Genomic DNA, 26,854 nt, shown 5'->3' on the forward strand with positions numbered 1-26,854 from the left:
GGAAGCAAACTAGAAGACGAAGAGCCAAAGACTGCGAGTCCCGGTGCACTCGGGCAGGCAGGCACTCAGGCGGAATCTGCACAAGGCTGGTCGCACGTCGCCCGCGTTGCTGTCCCCGACCCTGGGTCCTTAGCCCGTCCCAGCGACCCAGGTGCCACCGCAAACGCCTCTCTCCCCTCGCGTATCCGCTTCCTTGGAGCGCTAAGAGGGCTTTCAAAATCCTAACTGTAATTGACATCTTTAAGTTGAAAAAAAAAAAAAAAAAACCTGAAAAAATGCAAGAATGTACAGAGAAAGCGCCGAAGTTGCATCCCGCTAGTCCCCACCCCCACCCACCTGCGTTCTCGTTCGCGCAGGCGTTCCAGGCCCAGGGCGGGGCTTGCCCGCTGACGCCATCTGGCCGGGACTGCGCAGGCGCGGGACGGACTCACGGGCCGTATCCCGCGCCTGGCAGATCGCGCGGGAGCGGGACGTCGGGGCTGCAGGTTGGTGGGAACGGAAGCCGCTACGGGGCGGAGGGGAAGCCAGGATGGCGGCTCCGAGTAGGAAGACCTCGACTCCAATCCCCCTGGCCTCCAAGAGAGCTGCCCCGAGAGATCCCTCGTCGGAGGTCCCGAGCAAGAGAAAGAGTTCGGCGCCCCCACTGCCGTCGTCCGGGCCTTTCGTGGAAGGCTCTATCGTCCGCATCGCGATGGAGAACTTCCTGTGAGTGGCGGGAGGCCGTGCGGCGGCGGGGAGGCGAGCGGGCCCGCGGGCCAGGGGTGCGCGCTGCGTGCGTGTGGGTGGGTGGACGTGTGCCTGGCTTGTGGGTCTGGCGGTGAATTTGCGTCGTGGTTACCGTGAGGATTTTTATTGGTAGGCTGTGTAGATTGATGTTCGTGTTGGTGTGCTAGGTGTGTCTTGTGGATGCGGGTTGTTGTTTTATTCATTTTTTTATTCGACCAACGTTTTTTGAAGGCGTCATTTGGCGGGCAGTGGACGTAGCAGGGATTAGATCTCTGCTCACTGGAAGTCACGCCTATAGAGGGAGGACATAACTTGTAATTCTCAAAACTATGGGCCCTGGGGATACACAAGAAGCAACAGAGTGATACTGATGATGTGGTAGATTCATAAAGAGTAGGTAGTTGCCAGGTGGATAGATGGTGAATGTTCTGCGGGATAGAGGTTGAAATGTAGGAGAAAATTAATACTCTCCGCGGGCCTCCCAACAGACTCTTGACACCTACAAATCCATCTTTCTTTCCTGGTCTCTTCTCTCTCCTTTCAGACAGTAATCATAATAATCATTTTAGGATTTAGTAATATGTTCAACACAAATACCGTGTTATTATAGCACCTTACAGTTAGTTCATTTGGTCGAGGGTTTTTTTTTTTTTTTAAGCTTGCACATAGTGGTGTAGGAGAAACAGAATTGCAAGAATAACATCAACATTTTTTTCAAGCACCTGTCATGTGCCAGGTATAGAAGTAGGTGCTTTATTTATACAGTGCTTTCATTCGTGCCTAATAACAACTCTTTGTATTATCTCCATTGATGAGATAAGCTCAGCGAGATTAATTTGCCCACATTTACACAGCTAATAGGTACCTGAATTACTATTTGAATCCAGATCAGGAAAGATCATCAAATAAGTGACTTATCGTAATAATGTATATGTCAGGATGCCATGGGGACACAAAGGATGAAGTTAATATCTTCCACAACTGAGAGAAAGGGCTTTGTATGGAGGTTCCGAAAGTCCTAAAAGAAGGGAAGTGCACTGTAGACAGAAGGACCTGCCTGCAAGTTTATCTTTAGGAAGCATCAAGTATTTTAGTAGTAGGCTGGAACACAGGTTGTGAGTGAATATGTGGACATAAGTGATACTGAAGAGGTAGGCAACTGTTGAGGGTCTAAGTTTACTATGCTAAGGAATTCCAACTTCATTCTGTAAAGAACCAGTATGCATGTTACGTAGGGAATGGCATGTGATTTGTATTGCTCTGGAAACAGTGTGAATGAAAGATGCTTCAGAAAGGGTGCAAGGTTGGAGGCAAGATTTGTACAGTATGAAGGCAAGCGATGATCAGGGTTTGAACCTATGAGTAGCAGGTGGTGAGTAGGAGCGGAAAGAAAAGAGATTTGACAGGATCTGGCTACAAATTGTGAAGCATGAGGGTAAGAGAGGAATGCAGCAATGGCTAATTGGTCAGGTATGGTACTATTCTGAAGAGGATCCGTTTGGGGAGAATAATAATAAATGCCTTTTGCGTCCTGTGACTTGAAATTTTCTGTGGGACATTTAAAAGAGACCTTCCATAGGCAGTATTTATAAATGTCTGGAGCTTACAGGAAAGTGTGAACAGGTGAGAGATTTGGGAGCATGTATATAGGTGATTGTTGAAGTTGCAAAAATGTTTGAGATTGCGCAAGAGGAAATATAAATAGGAGGAACAGAAGGCCAAGTACAGAGTCCTGGAGAATGCCAACATTTAAGGTTAGACAGAAGGGGAATTTACTGACCGAGAAGGAACTGTTTAGGGAGGTAAGAGAGAACTGTGGGAGAGTATTATCAAAGAAGCCAAGGAAAAGAGCTTTTCTAAATACCTACTACGTTTCAATGTAGTAGATACAGGACTTGAAAAGAACCCCCTGCATCTAGCAATTAGAACATCTTCCACCCTTTGATAAAGCAGTGAAAGAAGAAAACTTTGTAAGTCCTAAAAGAAGGACTGAGTGTGAGGCAGTAAACCTGGATGTGAAGAGGAGAACAAGAGTGGCTGGAAAGTGCAGAGCTGGGTGAGGTTTTGTTTATTTTCACATTAAGAGGACTTTTGAGTTTTAGGAATGAAGTAAGGGGTAGGCTTAGACAACCAAAATGGCCTGAAAGAGAATGGTCAAAGGAAGGATTCCTAGGAGTGAACCAAGACAAATGGGGTTGGGAGTGGAGGGAGAGATTTCTAGGCAGAAGGAACAGGATGCTCAAAGACTTGGAGAAAGAAGGAAGCCTAAAATAGTCAAGAAACTAAAAGAAATTCTGTATATACTTAGAGTACCCTGAGTAGAGGTCTGATTAGCGAATAGGGGAAGGAGATAGAAAGTAGACAGAGGTGAAGCTAGAGCTAAGTTATGAAGGATCCTGTTTTTGTTTTTTTTTAGCAAGTGGCATCAGATTTGCATGTCTACCAACATGATTTGGTGACTGAATGATGTGTGTGTGGGGGGGTGTTTTGGGTAGCGGTAAAGGAGATGGTAGAATCAAAGATGATTCAAAACTAATGCTTAGGTTTCTGATATGGGCAGTGGGATGAATGATGGTACTATTCGCTATGAGCCTACAAGAGTGGTTTTGGAAGGAAAGATGGTAGGTTTCGTTTTCAGTGTGTTAATTTTGAGGTGACTGTTATGGGACATCAAATAAGGTTATTGAAGTGGTAATTGCGTCTGTAGGTCATCTGGGCTAACTTTCAGCATGTAGGTGCTACCTGAGGCCATGGAGAATACATGAGATATTAGGCAGAATATTAATATACAGACTGAGAAGAGGGCCTTTGACAATAGTTCAAAGCTCAGAGGAAAAGAGAATAAAAAGGGAATTCCCAATAAACATAGTGTCAGAACGGTGAATTTTTTTAAATGCAAAAGCTTTGTTCTGTTAGCAGTTCTTCCTGTTTATAATATATGTGTGTACTGTATGGGCCAGAAATTCTCATGCTTTTTTTCTGTTGTTTTTATTTTCTTAAATACCAGTTGCATCACTATTTTAATAAGACAGTTGAACAGAGATTCCACAGCAGGAAACTCAAGTGTTGAAAGAATGAGGCTTCCTGTGTTGGGGTTAAGAAGTTCCAAGTCTGGTAATTTTCCAGGTGACTGAAATTCCCAAACTAATTTTATTTTAACTCTTATAAAGGGTTCCTTCAAGACCCAGCTGCTAACAGAACAACGTATCTGAAAAGATAAAGTAGATAGATGCTGTGTAGAGATGTGAGGTTCTAAACCTGCCAGAATATACTTCTCCTTTACCACCTGTTTTTATTTTTATTACCCCCTGGCATTTCAAAATTAATTTCTTTGAGTATTAAAGTTGAAGGGTGTTTGGTTAAATTCTATATGTAGCAGGTTAGTAGCAGGTAAGACATTTATTCTTTGAGAATTAGTTGGCAGCTAACTAAAACCCTGTGGGAACAGGACATTATTTATGGGTTTTAATTCAGGGTATTCAAAGATAAGCTAGAAAAATACCTGAGTCAGAGTATTTTTACCTGAAAAATACCTGAAAAATACCTGAGTCAGAGTTTGCTTCATTCCCATTTGGCCATAGCTGTCCCTGGCGACTAATAAGGATGACATGCTACTGGCAGAGTGCTGGATAGCATGCAGCTTTCTAGCACAAGGGAATAGTACAGAAGTACTTGGGGTTGATACATTCTTGTTTCCTCCTACAGGAATAAAATTTATTTGAACATGGACTATCAGTACATCTTTTGGTGAATCTCTGGCAGCATATTAAAAGGAAATCGATGTAATTTTTAAAAATTAATAGTAAAATGAAATCATTGGGTTGATGTATATCTTCCGTTGTCTAATTAGAATAATAATTTGATTGGATTGTAATAGAATATGAGAAGTTGCTATTAAGCGTTTTAATTCAAGAGAGATTAAATGTAAAATCCACAGATTTAAGATGAGCCATGAGTCCTCTTACATAAAAATTTTTAAAATTATTTTATTTGTATAATAGCTTTGATGTATTCTCTCATGTATTATAATTGTTAGAAGAGGACAAATAATATCAAACTTTGCTTTATTCAACAGACTTAGAGTTGAAAAAAGCATACAAAATTTTATTTTCCTAATGATGTTCTTATTTTAGCTAAGCATTATCGGTTTTTCATTTTTTCCATTGATACATTTCCCCCTCTAGTTTATTCACCTATAAATAACATTAAATTTGTAAGTTAGCTGGCTTTTAAAGGTATTTGAGGGAGCCTGTAGAAAAATAATAAAGTAAAGCAAGAGAAAATGCTTTTGTAAAGAAAATATTCTTCACTTCTCTGCTTAGTAATTTCACCTCTTTATAATTTAGAACTTATGATATCTGTGAAGTATGTCCTGGACCCCACTTGAATATGATTATTGGAGCTAATGGAACAGGGAAGTCCAGCATTGTGTGTGCCATTTGCCTTGGATTAGCAGGCAAACCTGCTTTCATGGGACGGGCAGATAAGGTGAGTTAATATAAGTACTATTTATTTATTTATTTTTTCATTCAAAGCAGTCACTTGCTTTTAGTAACAAATCAATTCCTACATCTCAATTACTTGGGTATAGCAAACATGTAGTTCTTGAATATAAAGAATAAAGTTGGCAGGTAGAGAAGCTGGGAGGAGATTTCCATTTCTAGAAGTATTTTGGGTTATAAACCAAGTACATAACACTTGAAATTCTTAGATATTGTAAAAAAAAAAATTTTTTTTTTTTTAAATTGTATTGCTGGGCTTGTGGTAAGGTGAAATAAATTTACCAAGGTCAGAAACATAGTGTGAATCTGAAGACTTAAGCAAGCTCTGGAGTTCTTTCCTCAGGGACGTTTGCTTATCTTGCACCCTAAAGCCTGGCTTTGAATTGGATGCACAGGATTGGAGGTCCCGAAGGTGGGGGAAGGGCTGCAAGATAAAACTAGATGCCAAATACTGTGTGTAGCTGAAAAAAACACCTCAGAAGGGAGCAGTGGGGTTACTTACTTCACTGTTAGCTCTGAATACGGTGGAGAAAAGAAGAAAATCTTGCAAAGAATTCTTAACCACAAGCTTTAACACATGTTTGAGGCCAGAATTCATATTACCTGTATGGCCTAAATATCATAAATTCCAATTTTAGTTTAAAGTGGTAAAGTTAGTAATACCACCAGGCACTGGCACAAGCAAATGCAATCCTCTTAAGGAGAATACCTTCAGTTTAATCCTCAAAAGAATTCAAATGTGAAATTCATGAATCCATAACTAAAAATCACAAAACGTAGATGGACACGAATCACCAAAAATAAAGGCTAACGAAAACAACAGACTGTACAATCAGACCTGAGAAGCTTGGAGTTAGAGACTAAAACTAGGAATATTTAATTTGTTTAATGGGGTAAAGGAAGGTGGCAAGTGTAACAAAGGAATAAGTAATGAAAAGATTAGGTATATTTGAAAAAATAATTCAAATAGAACTTAAAGAAATAAAGATCTATTACTCGAAGAGAGAAACTTGATGGGCAGGTAAAACAACAAAGCAGACAACATTTGAGAAGAGAATTTGTAAACTAAAATACTTGAAAACATTTTTTAAGTGCAATATAGAGATAAAGAGATAAATAAAATAAAATTGAGGTTGAGACATGATAGGTAAAGGACGATAATCCTTTTTTTTTTTTAAAGTATCTCCAAAGGGAGATAATAGACTAAGGAAAAGTCAATATTTGAAGAAAGAATGACTAAGATTTTCCAGAAATGTTGAAAAGTTTGAATTCTCAGATTCAAGAAGCAGTATAAATGAAAGAAATACACAAGTTGACACATTGTAGTGAATTACAGAATACCAAACACCGTAGTACTATGTTCTCAGGATGATAAGACAAAGGGAAAGAAAATGAAGTTCTTCACTAAAGGAACTTTGACAGTATACAATTTAGGAAGAAGGAAAATGATCCCAGTAAAGTCTCAGATGTAAGAAGAAATGGTGAGCAAAGAAATGATAAACATGTAGGGAAATTGTATGCAAACTAACATAACACTAATATCTAATTTTTGAAGTTTAAATCAAACAATGTAGAATTGTCCTTCCTAGACAACTGGAAGGAACTGATCAGAGTTGAAGTATTCTGTGGATTTGTATTGTTGGGAGGAAGTTAAGATAATCGATTAACTTCAGAGTGTAAATTAAATATGCATGTTAAAATTTCTAGGGTGAACCACTAAACAATTGAAATCCAAAAATCCTCCACAAGAAAGGTAAAAAATTAGAATGAGAGATGGGAATTAAAAAAAAAAAAAAAAAGCACTGCCCAAACAACCTAGGGGAGTCTTGGGAAAAGAAGAAGAGGAGAAAAGAAACAGAAATACAGAAAATGAGATCATTAAAAAAACATAAAATAAGAAGGTAGAAATACATGCAGATATACTTACGATAATATAAATGGTCTAAATTCTTGTTAAACAAGGTAGTCTGTTAGAGTAGGTAAAGTTCAGTTCTATTTTGTTTACAATAAGCATATCTAAAATAAAAAGCTACAGAAAAGTTGACAGTAAAAGGATTAAAAAATACATAGCAGGCAAATATACAAAAGAAAGTAGGTGTAGCTGAATTAATACCAAGCAAAATAGACTTTAAAGCAAAAAGTACTTTAGCGATAAAGATGGTCATTAAATATTGATGAAAAGTTCAGTTCAGCAGAAAATTCAGTTTTCAACTTTAATTCAGGTACTCTAGCTCCAAAATATATAAGCAGAAACAGCAGCACTCTTAACCAGAAGTTAACAAATGCATAACCATAGTGGGAGAGCTAGTAGTAATCAATAGGTCAGTCAGATAAAAAATTAGTAAGAATGCAGGTATACCTCAGAGATACTTAGGTTCAGTTCCAAACTACCACAATAAAGCAAATATTGCAATAAAGGGTGTCACACTAAGTTTTTGGTTTCTCAGTACACCTAAAGTTATGTTTATATTATGCTGCACTCTATTAAGTGTGCAATAGCATTATGTCTGAAAAACAAGTATGTACCTTAATTTAAAAATGCTTTATTGCTAAAAAAATGCTACCCACCACCTTAACCCTCACTGAGTCATAATCTTTTTGGCATTGATAGACTTGCTCAATGCAGGGTTGCCACAGACCTTCAATTTTTTTAAAAAATGCAATATCTGTGAAGTGCAATAAAATGAGGTATTCCTATATAGAAGTTATAAACACTGTACTCCGCAATTGGAGAGAACACATTTTTTTTAAACATGTATGTAACATTTCTAAAAACACTGAGCCGTAAAGCAAATATCAAAAATATCAAAGAATTGGTACCACACAGATTTTGTTCTCTGACCACAATGCTAGTAAGAGAAATAACAAAAAGATAACTAAAATTTTTCCTTTTGTTCAGAATAAAACATATACTTCCATATTATACACAGATCAAAGAAGAAATCTTAATGGAAATTGAAAAATCAGAGCAGAAGTTAATTAACAATGATATAATAGGCACCACAAAACCAAAAATTGCTTTCAAAAAGATTAATGAAATCAGTAACTTCTGAGAAGATGGGGGAGGGAATAAAGTAAGAAGATGTGGGAGGGAATAAAAAAAGTAATCATTAAGATATGTTATACTGTGATCCAGACAATCCCCAGTACACAATGGGGAAGGGAATTGTCTGTTAAAATGCCTCCAAAAAAGTGACACATGTTGCTTCCACTCACATTTCATTGGACAAAGAAAGTCAAAAGGCCACATACCTTGCATCAGAGAAAATGAGCAAATGCAGTTCTTCTATGGGCTTAAAGGAGAACCAGAATATTCATGAAGTGTCCTGATGACTACCACCAGGGCAGTACCAGAATGCAACAGAGATTTAAAAGATTATAAGGGAATATTATGAACAACTTTATGCAAATTTAAAATTTTTGAAAGTGAATATTTAGGTTTCTCCAACCATATAAATTACCAAAATTGACTCAAAATGAAAAAATAAGCTGTTCAATTTTTCACAGAACACCAGACAATCGTGGATTAGTTCTAACAGCAATAATTTCCTATTTTACATAGAAAATATTACTCTAGGTACGAAAATCAGTTAAGGAAAGAATGAGAAAATTATTCACCAGTCTCACTCAGAAACACAGAAGCAAAAATCTCAAAAGAAAAACAAAAACAAAACCCGGAAACTGTAGCCTGCTGAATTTAATAATGCATAAAATGCATAATATATCATGACCAAATTGAGTTTATTCAAGGAATGAGAGCTTGATTGAACATTAGAAAAAATTAACATACCATGTTTTAAAGAACTATATGATCATCTCAATAAATAGAGAAAAAGCATTCAGTTAAATTCCACAGTAAGTTCTGATTAAAAACAGCAAATTAGGAATAGAAGGGATATTTCTTAATTTCATAAAAGATATTTGTGAAAACGTACAGTAAATTCAGGAATAAGTTGAGGTTACCTACTCCTGTCACTGCTATTCAGCATTGTACAGGAAGTTCTAGGTAGAATTGTAAGGTAAAACAAAGAAAAGATACAAGTTGGAAAAACCACAAAAACTTTAGATAAGCCTTCTGATAAATTGACGTGGAATTTTATCAGGATTGCTAGATACAAGATTATATAACAAATCGTATATCTGTACACTAACAATGAACAGAAAAATGCAATTAAAAGTAGATACTGTTTACAATAGCAACAAAAGTACAAGTTACATACAATAAATTAACAAAAGACATGTAAGGCCTATATGCAGAAATTATAAAATTTTATTTAAAAACAAAGTTTGATTAAATGGCAAGATACACTGTATTAATGGACAGGAAAACCTAATATAAAAGTGTCATTCTTCACATTGATCTGCATATTCAATATCATTTCAGTCAAAATCCCAATACTGTTTATAGCAAGTTACAAGCTAGTTCTAAAATTTAGATGGAAGAACAAAGGGCCAAAGAGTAGCTTCGATACTCCTGAGAAATAAAACAAAATGGGAAAACTCCTCCAACCAGATAGTGAGACTTATGAAGTTACAGTAATTTAAGACATGGTATTGGTGTAGCAATATAAAATAGACCAGTGTGATGTGACAGAATAAAAAGCCCAGATACAAAGCCATGATTCGTAGACTCTTGATTTATGACAGATGTGACATTGTATATGAGTGGGGGGAGTGGGGGGCAAATGGATAAATAGTACTGAGACAATTGGTTACCCATATAGGAAAAAAAAAGAAATTGAGCCTATCCTCACAGTTTAACAAAAATCAATTCCAAGTGGGTTGAAGATACAAATGTGATTGATGAAGGGTGGTCAATTAGTTTAGTTGGTTAGAGTGCAGTGCTCTTAATAAGGTTGCAGGTTCTATCCTCACGTGGGCCACGGTGAGCTGTGCCCTCCACAACTAGATTAAAACAATAGTTGACTTGGAGCCGATGGATCCTGGAAAAACACACTTAAAATAATTTTTTTTTAAAGTTAAAAAAAATAATAATAATAAATGTGATTGACCAGAAAGTTTTTAGAAGATATAGGTAATAGAGAAAAGTATCTTTGTGACCTTGGGTTAAAGAAAATTTTCTTACATAGAAATATAGATCAAAAAGGTAAATAATTATAAATTAAACCAAAATAAAATTTAAAAACTTTCATTTATCAAAAGACACCATAATGAAAAAGACGAGCCACAAATTGGGAGAAAGTTTATAACATATAACAAAAGATTGGTATCTAGACTATATAATAAGCAAAACAATAACAACTCATGATAAATGCGCAAAAGATATGCTCAGCTGTCTCACAGAAGAGGCAGCTCAAATAGGTAATATATGAAAAGTTGCTCAGCTCCTTTAATTATCAGAGAAATGCAAATTAACCTGGACATGGTCTATCCATCAGACTCACAAAAATTCTGGCAGTGCCATATGCTTACAAGAACATGAAACACTGGCAGCTGATGCTGTCTTGGTGGAATGTGAATTTGTGCAACTTCTTTACAAAATGACATGGCATTACCTAGTAAATTTGTAGGTGCTACCCAGTCACTCAAAAATTCTACTGGATACCTTAGTAAGTTCTTGTACGTTTATACTAGATGAAATTATGGAAATATTTATAGCAGTATTATTTACAATAAATTTTATCATAGTCAAATAAAATTGAATATTATATGACTGAAAATAAACCTTAGCTAATTGGTTAAATCTCAAAAACATAATTTAAGGGAAAATGCCATCTCAGAAAAATATATGTAACATGAGTTTATAGAATGGTCAAAAACAATATATTTAATGTTCAGAGATGTATATAGCAAAACTGAAAAAAAGCAAAAGGATGATCAGCAAATCAGCTTAGAGATTTCATTTGTTGAGAAAGAAGGATGCAATGGCAGTGAGTTATACAGGGAATCAGATACACTGATAATGTTCAGTTCCTTAAATTGGTGGTAGATACATGGTTGTTTTATTCCTTAAATGTTCAGAGATGTATATAGCAAAACTGAAAAAAAGCAAAAGGATGATCAACAAATCAGCTTATATATTCCCCCTCGCTTTGAACACACTTAATACCCATTGTTCCTGTCAACTTTCTGAAGTAGTTGCAGACTTTTATCCTCCATCATGACAGTGCTCCATGTTATACATCGCTTCTGTTATACAGCAATTTCCGTCATATGAAAACATTACAGTGTGTCCTCATTCACCTTATTCACTGGATCTGGCACCATGTGTCTTCTGCCTCTTCCCCAAAGTCAAAATGATTCAGGGTATTGAGGCAGCCACGACAGCACAACTAAAGACACTCACAAAAGAGGACTTCCAGAACTGCTTCAGAAAGTGGCAAGAACAATGGGATAAGTGTGTTCGAAGTGAGGGGGAGTATTTTGATGGGGATTAATGGCAATCTCTTTCACTGTAATACATTTTATTTAAACATTCACTATATTGTTTGATAACACCTCATATATATATTGTTTGCTATATACGCCACATAAAAACATGTTTTAAAAAGATAGTTTGAGAGTTGAGTTGTTATCCACTCTAAAATAATTCTAAAACTTGATTCTTTATATTTTTCTATAACTCGCAAATACTGCAATATTATCAAAATGGTATTACAAGTTTCTTAGCGAGGCTTAAAATTTAATGTAGGGTTACAAGATTGAGGTGTATATCCCTTAATATTATAAATCCATTCAAAACATATGTGTACTTTTAATGCTATATGGGAAACATGTATGAGGCAAAGAAAAAAACCACTTTCAATAATTAGCCTTGTGACCTTAGTCAATTGTCTGGACCTCAGTTTTTCATTTCAAAGAGAGTTGGAGTAGATAATTTCCAAGGACAACTCAGATTTTTATAAATATTAATGTATAGCTTTTTAATTGTCAGAGATTATTTATTAAATCCTTACCTCTGTGTAACGGTCTGCTGGATTGTGCTCTGATGGCTGTATAGTAAGAATAGACAGGGCTGTAACAATTTTCACCAGCCTTCTCAGGTATTTTTGTCTTAAAGAAGACGTCTCTTCTCATTTTGAGTGGTAGGGGTTTTAAAGGAGGCTGCGAAATGCAGTTTCTTAAGTGACACATTGCAGACCTTTGGGTATCCACAGATGTATTAAGGGGCTGCTCACATTCTCAGCAAAGTTATTTTTAATGTTGTATTTATATTTAAATGCTAATATAAAAATTTAACACCAACATGTTCTGTGTCATTCATCTAACTTTACAATAAAAACTGCCTAATTTTTTTCTTCTGATTGGCACCAAATATTTTAATTGCTGCAAGCTAATGAGCAGATGGCACTCCTACTAAAATACTGTTTTTCCTATTTGTGAAGAAACTAAAACAGTGGTTAAGTAACCTTGTCAAGGTCATACAACTTATATATGGTTGAGTGGAGATTTGAACCTGGACCATGTATGTTAACACCTGTACGCTTAATTAAGCTGTGGTTTTCTGGTTACAAGAACAAGCTTTCTTTTCTTTTGGGGCCTCAGTTTCATTATCTATGTAATGGATATAATATATACCTCATACGGTTGCTCTTGAGTGTTAAATGAGAAAATTATATATAAAGTGCTTAGCACAGCACATATAGTAATGCTTAATAAATATTAGTTGTGGTTATAATTGTCACCATTGCCATTACCACTATTAAAAAAGATAATTGTTTGCAAGGTGTATTCTCCACTTTTTTTTAGTGTTACTTACATATAGTCTGATTGAAGATCCAATCTGATTTTTTTAGGCCTAGTGTCTGTTTTTACACTTATGCTCATATATATATATAGAAACTAACTCAAATATGTCTTACTATGTTAATTTGTACTTAAATTGTATTTACTATGTATATTGCTCTTTTAAAAAAATACTTGGTGACAGTTATATCCTAATTAATAACAGGATAGGTAATATTGGAGTGGTTGTTAATAATGCATAATCTGCACAACTCCATAGAAGTCTCCAGTGGTAATGAGATTGGATGTAGCTCTTCATGATTATTCTATAGAACTTGTTTTCCCACTGGCTTTTTCTCTTCTTTCTGAGAGTCTGTTTGGTATAGTGGCTAAACACACAGGCTCTGGAGCCAGACTACCTGGGTTCAGATCCTCTCTGTGTACCACTTACTGGCTTTCTCATGAGCTTTGTAAGAGGCTATCTGGCACATGAAAGGTTCAATAAATGGTAATATTATGATTGTTACTTGTGGGTGGGAAACAATGGAGGGGCCCAAATCTGGGTAGAGTAGCTTTAGAAAGTGATGGGAATGGACATAGCATAGTAATTGAGTGAGTTGATCTGAAAAATAGTAATGGCGTTGCTAAGTATCTGTTAACCTGAGAATGTGCTCACACAGCTCACTTTGTCTTTTTTTATTTCTTAGGTTGGTTTTTTTGTGAAGAGAGGATGTTCCAAAGGCATGATTGAAATTGAGTTGTAAGTGTTAAGTGCTGAAACCACTTTTTCCTATAATTTCTTAGTTTATGTTCATGCTTCCCTGATGACTTTAGAAAAGACTAATAATACAGTATTATGATACAAATATTGGAATTATTTCAAGAATACTTTATCTAGATAAGATTTTTTTAATGCCTCTTTTAAAACCTAAATTGTAAGAATTTTCTTTTGGTAAAATGCTTAAGGAAATTAGAAGTTTATGGGAGATCATGAAATAGAAATATACCACTGTTAAATACTCATCATGAAGTTGCAGTATTTTTTACAAATTTAAGGTTATTTTTATGTGTGCAGATTTTGACAGTAATACTTGCTTGTTAAAAAAATACAAACAAGGGGTGGCCAGGTGGTTCAGTTGGTTAGAACGTGAGCTCTGAACAACAGGTTGCTGGTTTGATTCCCACATGGGCCAGTGAGCTGCGCCGAGATTTGAGGAATTGTCAAATAGGATGGATGAAATCTCCAAGGGAGAACATACAGGTGCAGGAAAGAAGGCTTAAGAACTAAATCACGTTGTACTGTAGAACTTCGAAGTTGAACGTAGGACAAACTAGGAAAGGAAACTGAAGAATTTACTAGAGAGTCAAAAAAATATAATAACTGGAAAGTAATGCTGTGAATTGTTTGAGGAGGAGGGAGTAGGGAGTAATCTGTCTGATGTTGCTGATCGGTCAAGTAAAGTGAAGACAAATAATTAGATTTAGCTCATCATTGGCCTTGACAAGGTTTGGGGAGTGCGCATATTTATTCCTGTTGAATGCTCAGGAAGGCCTGTTGAAAATATTTGTGAGCTAAGAACTGAATGATAAAAAAGGAGCTAACCATAAGAAGAATTGGAAGTAGAGTATTCTGGGCAGAGGGAATAATTTGTGCAAAGGATCTAAGGTGACATTAAGTTTGTTTCTGAGGAACAGAAAAATGGTGGTATGGCTGGAATGAAATGATATTTTTGTTGTAGGATTTTGGAAAATACTATTTACTTGGGTGGGAATATTCCCTTCTGTTCCTGATTTGGTATACTTTTGATTAGTTTTGATAGTTTGATTAATTTCAAGATATTCACCCATTTTGCATTCTTAGAATAAATGGAATATTGTCATAATTTTTTTGATGAATTGTTAGATTTGGCTTTCTAATTTTTTTTTAAATTAAGGTTTAATGGGGTTTTTTATATCTGTATTTTGTGAAATGTTTGGTTAAACTTACTGATTAAAGTCATCTGGGCCTAGAGTTTTTTGTTTTTGAATTTAAGAGAGTTTTGGAAATTTTATTTCTAAAATAAAGCATGTATTTTGAATATAAACATTTTAAATTATTTTTTAACTAGGTTCAGGACTTCTGGAAATCTTGTAATTACCCGTGAGATTGATGTGGCAAGAAATCAGTCCTTTTGGTTCATCAACAAAAAATCAACAACCCAGAAAGTAGTAGAAGAGCAAGTTGCAGCCTTAAATATTCAAGTGAGCAATCTTTGCCAGTTTCTACCTCAGGTAGGAGAGAATTAAATGTAAAGATGGGAAGGTTTTGTGTGTAATGTTTCTCTTTATGTATTTCTTTATGTAAGTACTTTATGAGAGATATTGTAATGGTTACTATTTAAACTGAGCGTAGCACTCTTAGTACTAATAGTTCTTTGTAAAAGGTAGCATCTCTTACAGTATAATCTTACTAATTCGTAGTATTAACATGGGAATTTTCGATTAATAAAAAGTCCTAAGTTATAATGTACAGGAAATAAAGTTGTATTATACAGAGATTAGCTTGAATTGCTATGTGCTTCCATTTGTTGTAGGCTGTGAAAATTTTGTTAATAAGCTTTTTTTATTAAATTTATTGGGGTGACATTGGTTAATAAGATTATAAGTTTCAAGTGTATGATTCTATAATACATCATCTGCATATTGCATTGTGTGCTCACCACCCAAAGTCTAGTCTCCTTCCATCACCATGTATTTGACCCCCTTAACCCTTTTCAACCTCCTCCCAATCCCCAACCCTTCTGGTAACCACCATACTGTTGTCTGTGTCTGTGAGTTCGTTTGTTTGAATAAACAACTTCTTAATCAGTATTTTTGTATAAAATACTTGATATACCAAATCTCTTAAATCTTTAGGTGTGCCTTCTAAAACCTTTTTTATATTTTAAGTTTGTTTAATAAAAATAAAACATCCTGATAATGCACATTAAAGTCAAATACCTTTTAAATTTGTCTTTGAATGCTGCCTAGTAACTGAATTATTGTTCATTTTTTCCTTCAGAAACAGTGATTTGATTACTTACATATGTTTAAATTAAATAAAAATAAAATTTGAAAGCACTCATTAGCTAATATCAGATGATTTCCAGAAATAGATGTTTAAAATTCCCTTGTAGTTCTTTTTAACTTCTAACGTTTTCATTGATGTGTGGTAGGTAATGATCATTTCTATCCAGGAGACTACTTTTTCTTTTATTCCTGAACTATTTATTATGTGTATATAAGGTTCTCAAAAGGATGACAATTTATACCCTAAATTTATTTTTATTATCGTAAAGAATAATATATGATAGGACAGGTTTTATATTAAGATCACATTTCAAAATAAAGTTGTTTTCTTTTAAACGACTTTTATTTTGACAAGTGTGATCATTGAGTGAAACGAGTTTTGAAGACATTCATGAATGATAATAGTTGCTGATATTTAAGTTTTGTGCTCTAGGATAAAGTTGGAGAATTTGCTAAACTCAGTAGAATTGAACTCCTGGAAGCTACTGAGAAGTCAATTGGGCCTCCAGAAATGCACAGATACCACTGTGAACTCAAAAACTTCAGGGAGAAGGAAAAACAACTAGAGGTATTTATAAATGGAGAACTCATTTTTATTGTCTCTTATAGATTTCTATGTCTCAAAATGTGGAAGACTAAATTCCGATGCACTGAGTGAATTAATATATTTGCGATTTTTTTTCACTCAGAGTTATATTGCTAACACTAAGTGACAAAAAGTGAGAATGGATTTGACAATGTGAAGTTTGAAAAATTTGTCATTTCATCAAATACATGTTATTAATTGAATTTCTAAGGAACTAGTAATAGTATTACAAAATATTTTCTCTCAGAAAGCTGCAGTATTCTTTTATTCATTCAATATTTATTAAATACCTACCATGTACCAGGCACGTGTAAGGCTTTGGGTAATACAGCAGATATCATAGCTTTTAATATAGTGCTTCTGTCGAGCCAGTTCTTATATTTGTCCAGTTGCATGAGGGTAGACTTTCTAAAAAGACTATATATTTAGTAACAATATTGACATTTTATTTCCACCTTTAACAAACATATAAATTAAAATCTTTTTCTTCATATTATGAAAAGGTGTTTTATTTAATGAATCATTTTCCATGTCCCAGCAACTAAAATAATTCAGTAAATTTCTGTAATAAAAGAATCTCATGAACAAATGCTTTCTCTTAAACTGTAACTGTCTATATTTGATAATATGTTTTGTTATAATTTAATATTTTTATTATTATGCTTATTCAGAGTGAATGACCAAAGGAGTTGTGATTATTTTATCGTACTTCAGATACTCTGTCAGTCCTTTTGCCTCTCCCCACATCAAACAATGTAATAATACTTTCCTCTGAAACTACCTACTGTCCTCTGAAAGAAAACAAGCATATGTTCTACTCAATTCTAAGTACATCTTTGCTTTTGTTAATTTGCATTATAAAAGCAAAATTAGCTTTCCTTCATCTCATTTCTAAATCCTTAAGTCATAGGTATTCATAACATATTAATAATAATTTTACTTTTCATTTGTATATTGCATTACACATACAGCAATTACTTGTTGAGTTTTCACACATAGCAATTACTTCTACCATTGACGTGAATGGGGCAGATTATCCTTCTCTATAGGCAAGGAGAGTCCAGGCTCAGAAATATGGCAGGATCCTCGCAGTCACATGACTAAAAAATTATAGAGTGTAGACCAGAACTTAGGTATGCATGTTCATTTTACACAATTCTTAAGAACGTCTGTGGAATTCTGTTGTGAAATTTTGCTAGCATTGTACATTTTTCATTATTAAAAGATTTGACCTGGTTTTTTTTTTTCAGTTAAACTAATTGTTTAAACAAATACTTATTTTAGACCTCATGCAAAGAGAAAACTGAATATCTAGAGAAAATGATTCAGAGGAATGAAAGATACAAACAAGATGTGGAGAGGTTCTATGAACGTAAGCGACATTTAGATTTGATTGAGATGCTTGAAGCAAAAAGGCCATGGGTGGTAAGTCTTAATTGTTAAAGGCAAAAATAATGATTAAGTAGCAGAAAAGTTATAAAGAAGGCATTAATTATCTGTATTCAAATTAGCTTTTGTTCTTTTTGCTTTATATAGCTTATATGACAGGGTGATTGAAAAATACAGTGAATGTTTAAATAAAAAAATTTATTACAGTAAAAGACATACTGCTATATATCCACCCTGAAAATACCCACCCCACCCCACCCCCGCTTCGAACACACTTATCCCATTATTCTTGCCACTTTCTGAAGCAGTTCTGGAAGTCCTCTTTTGTGAGTGTCTACTTCATCCTCCATCATGACAATGCTCCATGTCACACATCGCTTCTGGTATACAACAATTTTTATAATGTCAAATAAAAACAGTGTGTCCTCATCCACCTTATTACTGGATCTGGCACCGTGCGACTTCTGGCTCTTCCGCAAAGTCAAAATGACCATAAAACGTAAACATTTTGAATCAATTCAGGACATTGAGGCAGCCACAACAGCGCAACTAAAGACACTCACGAAAGAGGACTTCCAGAGCTGCTTCAGAAAGTGGCAAAAACGGTGGGATAAGTGTGTTTAAAGCTAGGGGAAATATTTTGAGGGGGGATTTATAGCAATATGTCTTACTGTAATAATTTTTTCTTTAAATTAAACATTCACTGTATTTTTTTATCATACCTCGTATAATAAAGTTTATCTGTCTCCTTGTTGTTTCGTAGCTGTGTTCTATGTTATTGTTGTATAACAAACAATAGTTGATTAAGTCCATTCTCTTAATTCTTCCAGATTTGAGTTCTCAACAGATAGTTTTGTTTTATAAAATGTTAATGATCTAAAAATGTTTACACGTGTGAAAATTAAATCTTTGAGTGTCTTTAGCTCACTGAGAATTTACTTGGAGTGTGCCACTAATAACCGAATTCAGCTACAGATGTAGTTGAGGGATATTAACTATAATCTACTCATATGCTTCATAAGTTTACTAAAGCTACTGTTTTCTTCTAATCACCGTGATGTATATTTTATTAATATTTAAGACCACAGTTTGGGCTAAAGGTTTAGTTCCCTCAATGCATTCCTTTACAGTGGGTGAAATGAAGTAAGTAAGACAGTTTTATGTTTGTCCCAAGGTTAGGATGGAAATAATTGTTACTAGAATGGAAAAATATGTGGCTCTGTTTGTAGCCTTTCCCCCACCTTTTCCCCTGCTTCACCCTTCCCTATCCCCTACTCCCAATATTCTTAAACGTTTTCCTTTCTTCCTTGTTTTGGTTACATTTTTCCTGCAGCCATTATTACTCTTGGCACCTACTTTATCTTGGTTTTATGTAGTCTTTGGTTTCCCTTTTTCTAAGATTATCACTCTTAATTTTTTTCTTGGATTTAGTCTAATTGTGTTCTTCACTTCATCTCATTAACTCTTACTACATGCTCTCTCTGTACTCATTTTTTTAGCAAATATTTATTAATTCCTGTGATATGACAAGCATCATTTTCACCTGCACGCTTCTTTTTGTTTTCCTTTTTTGACCCATTTTCCTTTGTCTCCTACTTTTTTTCATTTTTACTTTTCATAACTGAGTTTCTTTTGCTCCTTTATATATCCCTATATCCCTTCTTTATTGAAAGACTAGAGAAGGAGAACCTTGTTTTAGTCAACATTAAGTTATAAGTTTCAGAAACAGGGATGGAAATCAGAGTCCTGCCTAGTGATGGATATAAATGCTCAGTGAGTATCAGGACTGTTACAGTAAATCATTATGTTGGTGTTCACCATTTCTGGAGTTGTTTCAGAGGGCAAATGTCATATTAATAGACTTGCCAAATGAATATCAAAGCAGTCCTTTAATAGATTTAGTTTATGCCTGTATCTTGATTTTAGTATATGTGTTAGTTTAAGAAAGTAATGCATTCACTACTATTTTTTAATTAATTGCAAGGAATATGAAAATGTTCGTCAGGAATATGAAGAAGTTAAACTAGCTCGTGACCGAGTGAAAGATGAAGTCAGAAAACTTAAAGAAGGGCAGATTCCTATGACACGTCGAATTGAAGATATTGAAACACAGCATCACAATTTGGAGGCTCGAATCAAAGCGAAGGTACTTTTCTAGCTCAATTTCCTGTATTTTATTCTATATAATACAAAAGGTATTTTGCAAATTTTAAAAAATATTTTGTAGATTTACGTGTAGCTTTGGTTCCTTAAATTCTTTAATTAGAAATTCGACCACCACAAGGCTTTCAACATATTAATAATCATCACTGTTGGAAGGTTGCTACTTTATAGAAATTTCAAGATATAAAAGGAGAAAAATGAAATGTGATTGTTTCAATTACAAGAGTATTCAGAATAGTAGTCCTAGAAACATTGAATTCCTTTTGTGAATTTATTATATCAGCTTTATAATTATATACCCTTTTGGAGGAGGGTATCGTAGGAAACGTGATGTTTCTTAGAATAAATAGCGTAATGACATATGCAATATTACCTGCACTTGGAAAATACAACTAAAATTTTTATGGTCATGGCTTTCAACCTTTAGGGAGATTTTGGAGTCAGAGATTATTTTGAGAGTGGTTTAAATTATAGACCCTGCTATCCTGTAGGATTATTTTTAGAATCAGATGAAAGAACGTGAGAAAAGAAATGTTAAGAGTTAAACATGCATACGTATCGCTGCAGCTGTTTTTAATGTCAATAGGAATAGCCTTTTATAGATTTGCAAATAACTTGCTGTTTTTGGTGATAATTATATATTTGGTTTGAAAGAAATCATGGAAAAGCATTGTGGGTTAACTTACATAATAACTTAATAGGGTGGGACCACGTAATTGACTTGCTTGAGTTTTTAACTAACTTTCCCCTTTTCTGGTTCAATCTTACAGGCAACAGATATTAAGGAGACATCTCAAAAATGCAAACAAAAGCAAGATATTATAGAAAGGAAAGATAAGCATGTAAGATTTTGTATTGAAATTTTTATTATGCCCTAACTTTTGTGTTCAGGTCTGGATTATGGGGCAGCCTCTTGTTTGGGAGTTGTCTAAGATCCTCCTCATTCTCTGTTTATTGTCTTAATCTGTAAGGGAAACTAATATTTGGGAATACAGTAGTGGCAGAGAGGATATTAGGAAAAATTGCTCACAACTACTCATAGATATGCATTATGATCTTTGTAGCTGGGTATCTACAATTCTTTCATAGGGTAATGGTAAAATCGGATTTAGTTACCATAATAGCAGAAATTAAATTGTAAGGAATTTATTCTGTTTGTGTTAAGAGTAGGGCATTAAAAATCTGATTACAAATTATTTTTCATGTGTAGGGTCTGATGGCAAAATTATTTTAGGATGATTGGGTAAGAAAGTGGGCTTTTTAGCTAACAGATCCTCATATATATGTGGGTTTCTGTTTTCCAGGACCATTCATAAACTAAACTTTGAATTATCTGTCTTAGGGGTAGATCTATAAGTTGAAGCATTCCTGATGGTTGAAGCATTACATTAATCTCCCAGCTTTCAGCCTCATTCCTTTTTCTATGCCTTTATCTTCAAGTCCCAGGCCTCTTTCATTTAATTTCTGTAGAGAATAAACCTCAAATTTCCATGGCAGAAGCTTGGCTGCCAGTGTTATATGCTCAAGGGGTGTGTATGGAGGAGATGTGGGGACATTGGACAGGAGGTAGAGCAGGGGTGATTCTGTTCTATGTGATATCTTTTATGCTTGACATTTGCTAGTTCTAAGAGTCTCTGGGATTTTTTTTTTCTTTTTTAAGAAAAGTCAACTCTCGTTCCTTTCTCCTTCATTCACCCTTTACACTGTGGTTCTTATAATAGGCTGCTAAATTAGTTGTCCTACTATCTTTCATCTTCTGAATATTTATTGAAACCTAATTGCTGGTGTCTCTTCCCTTACTCCCATTGTCCTGATGGGATTGGACCCCTTTTACTCCATTTGTATTATAGTGAGAGTTTATGAGGGAAACGGCATAAAGATTCATCTTTTAAAACCCAGACAGGAATACCAGGTTTGATAGGTTGTCTAATGTTGAATGATCCTTGCATTTCTCTCATAAATGTTAGTTGGTATTTTAATACATTGCTGGATTCAACTAGAAAATCTTGTATTTGGGATTTTTTTGCACCGTGTGAGATGGGTCTAAAATTTTAATTTGTTCCATCATTAACTGGTGTTTCAGTGTTATGTTGAAGTTTTAAGTAGTTCTGTATACCTGAGCCAGTATTTTCTTTCTTCTCTCTGTCATATTTGCCAGGGTTTGTCATATAATTTTATAAGTTCTTGAATTTTCAACTGTTTTCTTTTTTTAATAGAACTATAATTGAGATAGCATTATATTAGCTTCATGTGTGCAAAATAATGATTTGATATTTGTATATGTTTCAAAGTGATCACCACAATAAGTCTAATTAACATCCATCAACCATACATAGTTACAAATTTTTTTAACTGGGTATTTGTAGCTTTTGACCCTTTTTACCCACCTCTCCAATCCCCTACTTCCAGTGACCACCAGTCTAATCTCTATCTATGAGCTTATTTTACTTAGCATAATGCCCTCAAGTTTCATCAATATTGTCATAAATGGCAGGATTTCATTTTTTATAGCTGAATAATATTCCATTTTATTTTTTTATTTATATTTATTTTACTTATATATATATTTATGTGTATATGTATATTTCACAGTTTCTTTATCCATTCATCCATTGACAGACACTTAGGTTGTTTCCATATCTTGGCTATTATAAATACTGCAATAAAGATGGGGGTGCATGTATTTTTCTCAAGTTAAATGTTTTTGTTTTCTTTGGATAAATACCAAGAAGTGGAGTTAGTGTGCTGGGTCATATGCTAGGTCTATTTTTAATTTTTTGTGGAACCTCCAAACTGTTTTCCACAATGGTTGTACCAATTTATGTTCCCACCAATAATGCACAAGGGTTCCCTTTTCTCCACATCCTCGCTAATACTTGTTATGTCCTGTCTTTTTGGTAATAACCATTCTAACAGGTGTGAAGTGATATATCATTGTGAGTTTGATTTGCATTTCCCTGATAATTAATGATGTTCAGTATCTTTTCATGTACCTGTTGGCCAGCTGTATGTCTTCTTTGAAATAATGTCTATTTAGATCTTCTACCGGTTTTTTAATCAGATTGTTAGTTTTTTTGTTATTGAGTTATATGAATTTGTTTTATATTTTGGATATTAACCCCTTATTAAATACATGATTTGCAAATATTCTCTCCCATTCAGCAGGTTGCCTTTTCATTTTGTTGATCTCCTTTGCTGTGCAGATCTTTTCTTAATTTTTAATAAATACACTTTAGGATATAAATTTTTTCTTGTTATCATTTGGCTGCATCTCACATGTTTTGACATGTGCTTTTGTTTTTCAGTTTAAGGTGTTATAACTTAATTTTAATGTTTTTATTTAAGGTTATATAGGAGCTTTTGGTATCTATGGACATGGAATTTTTAAGCCTTTTTTATGTAGAGTTCTGATTGTTAATAAATGTGACTTTTATGACTTTATTTTAGAATTTTTTGAGACCTTTTGGACTTTCACTTTATATTTGGTTTTGTACATTTTCTGCATATATTCAAAAAGAATGTGTATTCTGTCTTTAGGTGTGGGGATATATATGTTAAAACAGGCTTACTATAATTATATAACACAAATGTTCTACTTGCTTATTTTTTTACCTATCTGATTTATTTATTTTTAAAGTGTTAATACCTCCTGTGAGTGTAGCTATGTCTATTTTTTCTTGAAGTTATATTAGTTTTTGCATCCTAGATTTTAAAGCTTTATTATTTTATTCTTTCTGCATCATGTTTTTATTTATCTACTATAAATAAATATACTGGGTTTTGTTTTGAAAATTTTTTCTGCTTGGTGTGAGATACTTTTTCAAACAGTAAAGAAGTTGAACCAGTTCACATTTACTGTTTTCTGCTTAGTATGCGTTTTGTTTGATTCCTCCTGCTTCCTTTTCTATTTTCTGTTGCTGTCGATCAAGATTTTGTTATTTCGTTTTTTTCTAAAGTTATGTATTCTAAACCTATTCTGATTACTCTTAAAGTTTAAATAATACATTTGTCTACAAAAAGTTAATCAGTATTTTTTCTTCCACTTAACTAAGACAAAATCTTAGCAAGCTTTTTTATTCCCTGTTCTTCCACTCCATGTCAGTATCATTGGAAATTTTACTTGTCAGTGATTTAAAATGTTATTTTTTACTGTCTGTATTTATTCAGGCCTAGTAACATGTTTTATTGGTTTATTTGACCATGTTACTTTTTATATCACACTCTTTGGAGGAGGTAGGGATTTGGGGCACGTTTCTTGCTGGCTGTCTTCTAGGTGTTTTAGAGAAGCTCTTTGGGCCATGAACATTCTGAGTCCTTTATATCAGAAAATACCTTTCTTGCATTCACTCTGCCATATTCATATGGCTGGATATTGAATTATAAATTACAATTTTTTTCCTCAACACTTTGACAGTTCTGCTTCAGTATTCTCTTTGGTCCAATATTGTTCCTGAGAAGTAGCAGGTAAAAAAGGTAGGCAAAGACCATATTAAATAGATCCTTGAAGAAAAAAGAAAGGAAATTGATTCTAAATGGAGTGAGAAACTATGAGAAGGCTTTCGAAGTTCTAAAGCCAGAGAGAAACAGTGTTTTTATTTGTTTTTAAAGCACTCTGGACTGCCTTATGGAGAATGAACTATATGGGGCAAAAATAAAAGCAGTGTGTTCAGCTAAGAGGCTCTCGAATTAATTTAGACAAGTAATAACATTGACTTCAAGAAAATTGAACCAACAACATTTGCTTGGGGAATAGATACAAGGATTGAATTGTGGCAGAATCAAGGATCACATCTAACTTTTTGACTTCACAATTGATGGATAGTGGTGCCTTTTACTGAAATGAAGATTACTAGGAGAGGGAAAATAAAAGAGTTCTATTTGATTATGTAAAGTTCCATCCTTTTGCTTTAAACGTATTCGTGTCTTGTAGTGTAAAACGTGTTTCTTACAAATCGTGTATAGTTGGATCATGGATTTTTATACATTCTGCCTATCTCTGCCTTTTAATTGGAATGTTTAATCCATTTATAGTTTATGTAATTAATGGCAAGATAGGATTTACATGTACCATTTTGCTGATTTGTTTTCAGTATGTCTTAGGACTTTTTTGTTCCTCTGTTCCCCCATATTGCTGCCTTTTATGTTAAATATTTTCTGTTGTACTATTTTAATTCCCTATTGTTTATTTTTACTATGTATTTTTTGAGCTATTTTCTTAGTGGCTATCTTTGGAATTAATAATATCTTAATTTATAATAGTCTAGTTAATATTAATACCAATTTAATCAGTGGCATACGAAACTTTGCTCCTATATAGCTTCATTCCCTTCTCCCTCCTTTGTGCTGTTATTTTCACATAAATTATTTTTAATCATTATAAGTCAATCAACACAGTTTTATAATTATTTCTTTATACAGTTTCGTTTTTGTAACAGTAATTATCTGATTCTCTGACACCGACTGACTATATCCTACAATTCAGTTCAATTCTGATACTAGCTACCTATTCTGATACAGAGCAGACTGTACAAGTTAAGGGCTCCTATAAGACAGTCCTTGCTTCAGAAGCCAGTTTCAAGTCCTGAGGCCCCAGACTACCTGCACTTCTGTCTGACTTTGCTACAAATTCAGGGTCTCCACAACCCCCCACCCTTTCAGGTTCATTATTTGCTAGAAGGACTCACAGAACTCAGGAAAACATTATACTTAACAATTACCAGTTTATTACAAAGTATACAACTCAGAAATGGCCAAATGGAAGAGACACATAGGACAAGGTCTGGCGGGTGGAGTGGTGCAGAGCTTACATTTCGCTTTGAGTGTGCCGCCTTCCCTGCATAGCAACATGTTCAACCCAGAGGCTCTATGACCTCGTTGTTCAAGATTTTTTATTGAAGCTTCATTACATACGCATGATTGAGTAAATTACTGGCCATTGGTCTCCTGCCCCTCTCCCCTTTTTTGAGGTGGGGTGGGACTGAAAGTTCCAACACTAATCATGTGATTGGTTCTTCTGGCATCCAGTCTCCATCCTGAGGCTATCTAGGCACCCTACCAAGAGACATCTTATTAGGGTAAAATCAGATATCATCAAAAGAGACTCAGCACTAATAACAAAAAACACACCTTTCAGGAAATTCCAAGTGTTTTAAGAACTCTGAGCCAGGAACCGGGGACAAAGAGCAAACACACACACACACACACACATATATGTACTCGTGTGTGTGTGTGTGTATATATATCTCCACAGTAGTTGTGTTTTATTTCAGGTAGAAGAGTTACACAAATACATTTATAATACCTTTTATATTTACCCATGTAATTACCTTTACTAGTGAGCTTTATTTCTTTGTATAGATTCAAGTTACTGACTAGTGTCCTTTCATTTTGTCCTGAAAGACTTCCTTTAGTATTTCTTGTAGAGTAGATCTGCTAATGATGATTCTCTTGGTTTTTTGTTTATCTGGGAATGTCACAAATTCTCCTTTGTCTTTGAAGGATATTTCTGCTGGATATACAATTCTTGGTTTTCTTTCAGCACAATTCTGTTTGTCTTTCAACAGTTAACTGTGATGTTTTTAGACGTTAATCTCCTTGAGTATATCCTGCTTGGAATTAATTGAGCTTCTTTGATGTGCAGATTAATGTTTTTCATAAAAGTTGGGAAGTTTTTTGGTCATTTTTCAAGTCTTTCTTCTGCCTCTTCCTCTTCTCTCCTTCTGTTATGCATGCTTTGCTATGCTTGATGATGTTC

The 26,854-nt window shown here is 34.5% G+C and overlaps 1 protein-coding gene across 6 annotated transcripts in view; it reads left to right on the forward strand.

Moving 5' to 3' along the window:
- Positions 1 to 410: 410 nt before the first annotated feature.
- The window catches only part of SMC5 (structural maintenance of chromosomes 5), a 68,287-nt gene continuing 41,843 nt past the window's right edge, over positions 411 to 26,854 (forward strand). For 3 of the 6 annotated variants that reach the window (XM_019730604.2, XM_019730624.2, XM_074330548.1), the window contains exons 1-8: positions 411 to 705; positions 5,073 to 5,214; positions 13,622 to 13,674; positions 15,023 to 15,185; positions 16,396 to 16,530; positions 17,833 to 17,973; positions 19,922 to 20,083; positions 20,871 to 20,942. In XM_019730604.2, the coding sequence (XP_019586163.1) occupies positions 530 to 705; positions 5,073 to 5,214; positions 13,622 to 13,674; positions 15,023 to 15,185; positions 16,396 to 16,530; positions 17,833 to 17,973; positions 19,922 to 20,083; positions 20,871 to 20,942 (1,044 nt within the window). In that variant the 5' untranslated portion in view covers positions 411 to 529. Of the gene's footprint in view, positions 706 to 3,733; positions 3,853 to 5,072; positions 5,215 to 13,621; positions 13,675 to 15,022; positions 15,186 to 16,395; positions 16,531 to 17,832; positions 17,974 to 19,921; positions 20,084 to 20,870; positions 20,943 to 26,854 lie in introns of those variants that run through there. The other 3 variants (XM_019730613.2, XM_019730619.2, XM_074330549.1) reach the window with 3 other exon arrangements.

The sequence above is a fragment of the Rhinolophus sinicus genome, linkage group LG04 (assembly GCF_036562045.2).
Source record: "Rhinolophus sinicus isolate RSC01 linkage group LG04, ASM3656204v1, whole genome shotgun sequence".
NCBI classification, from domain to species: Eukaryota; Metazoa; Chordata; class Mammalia; order Chiroptera; family Rhinolophidae; genus Rhinolophus; species Rhinolophus sinicus.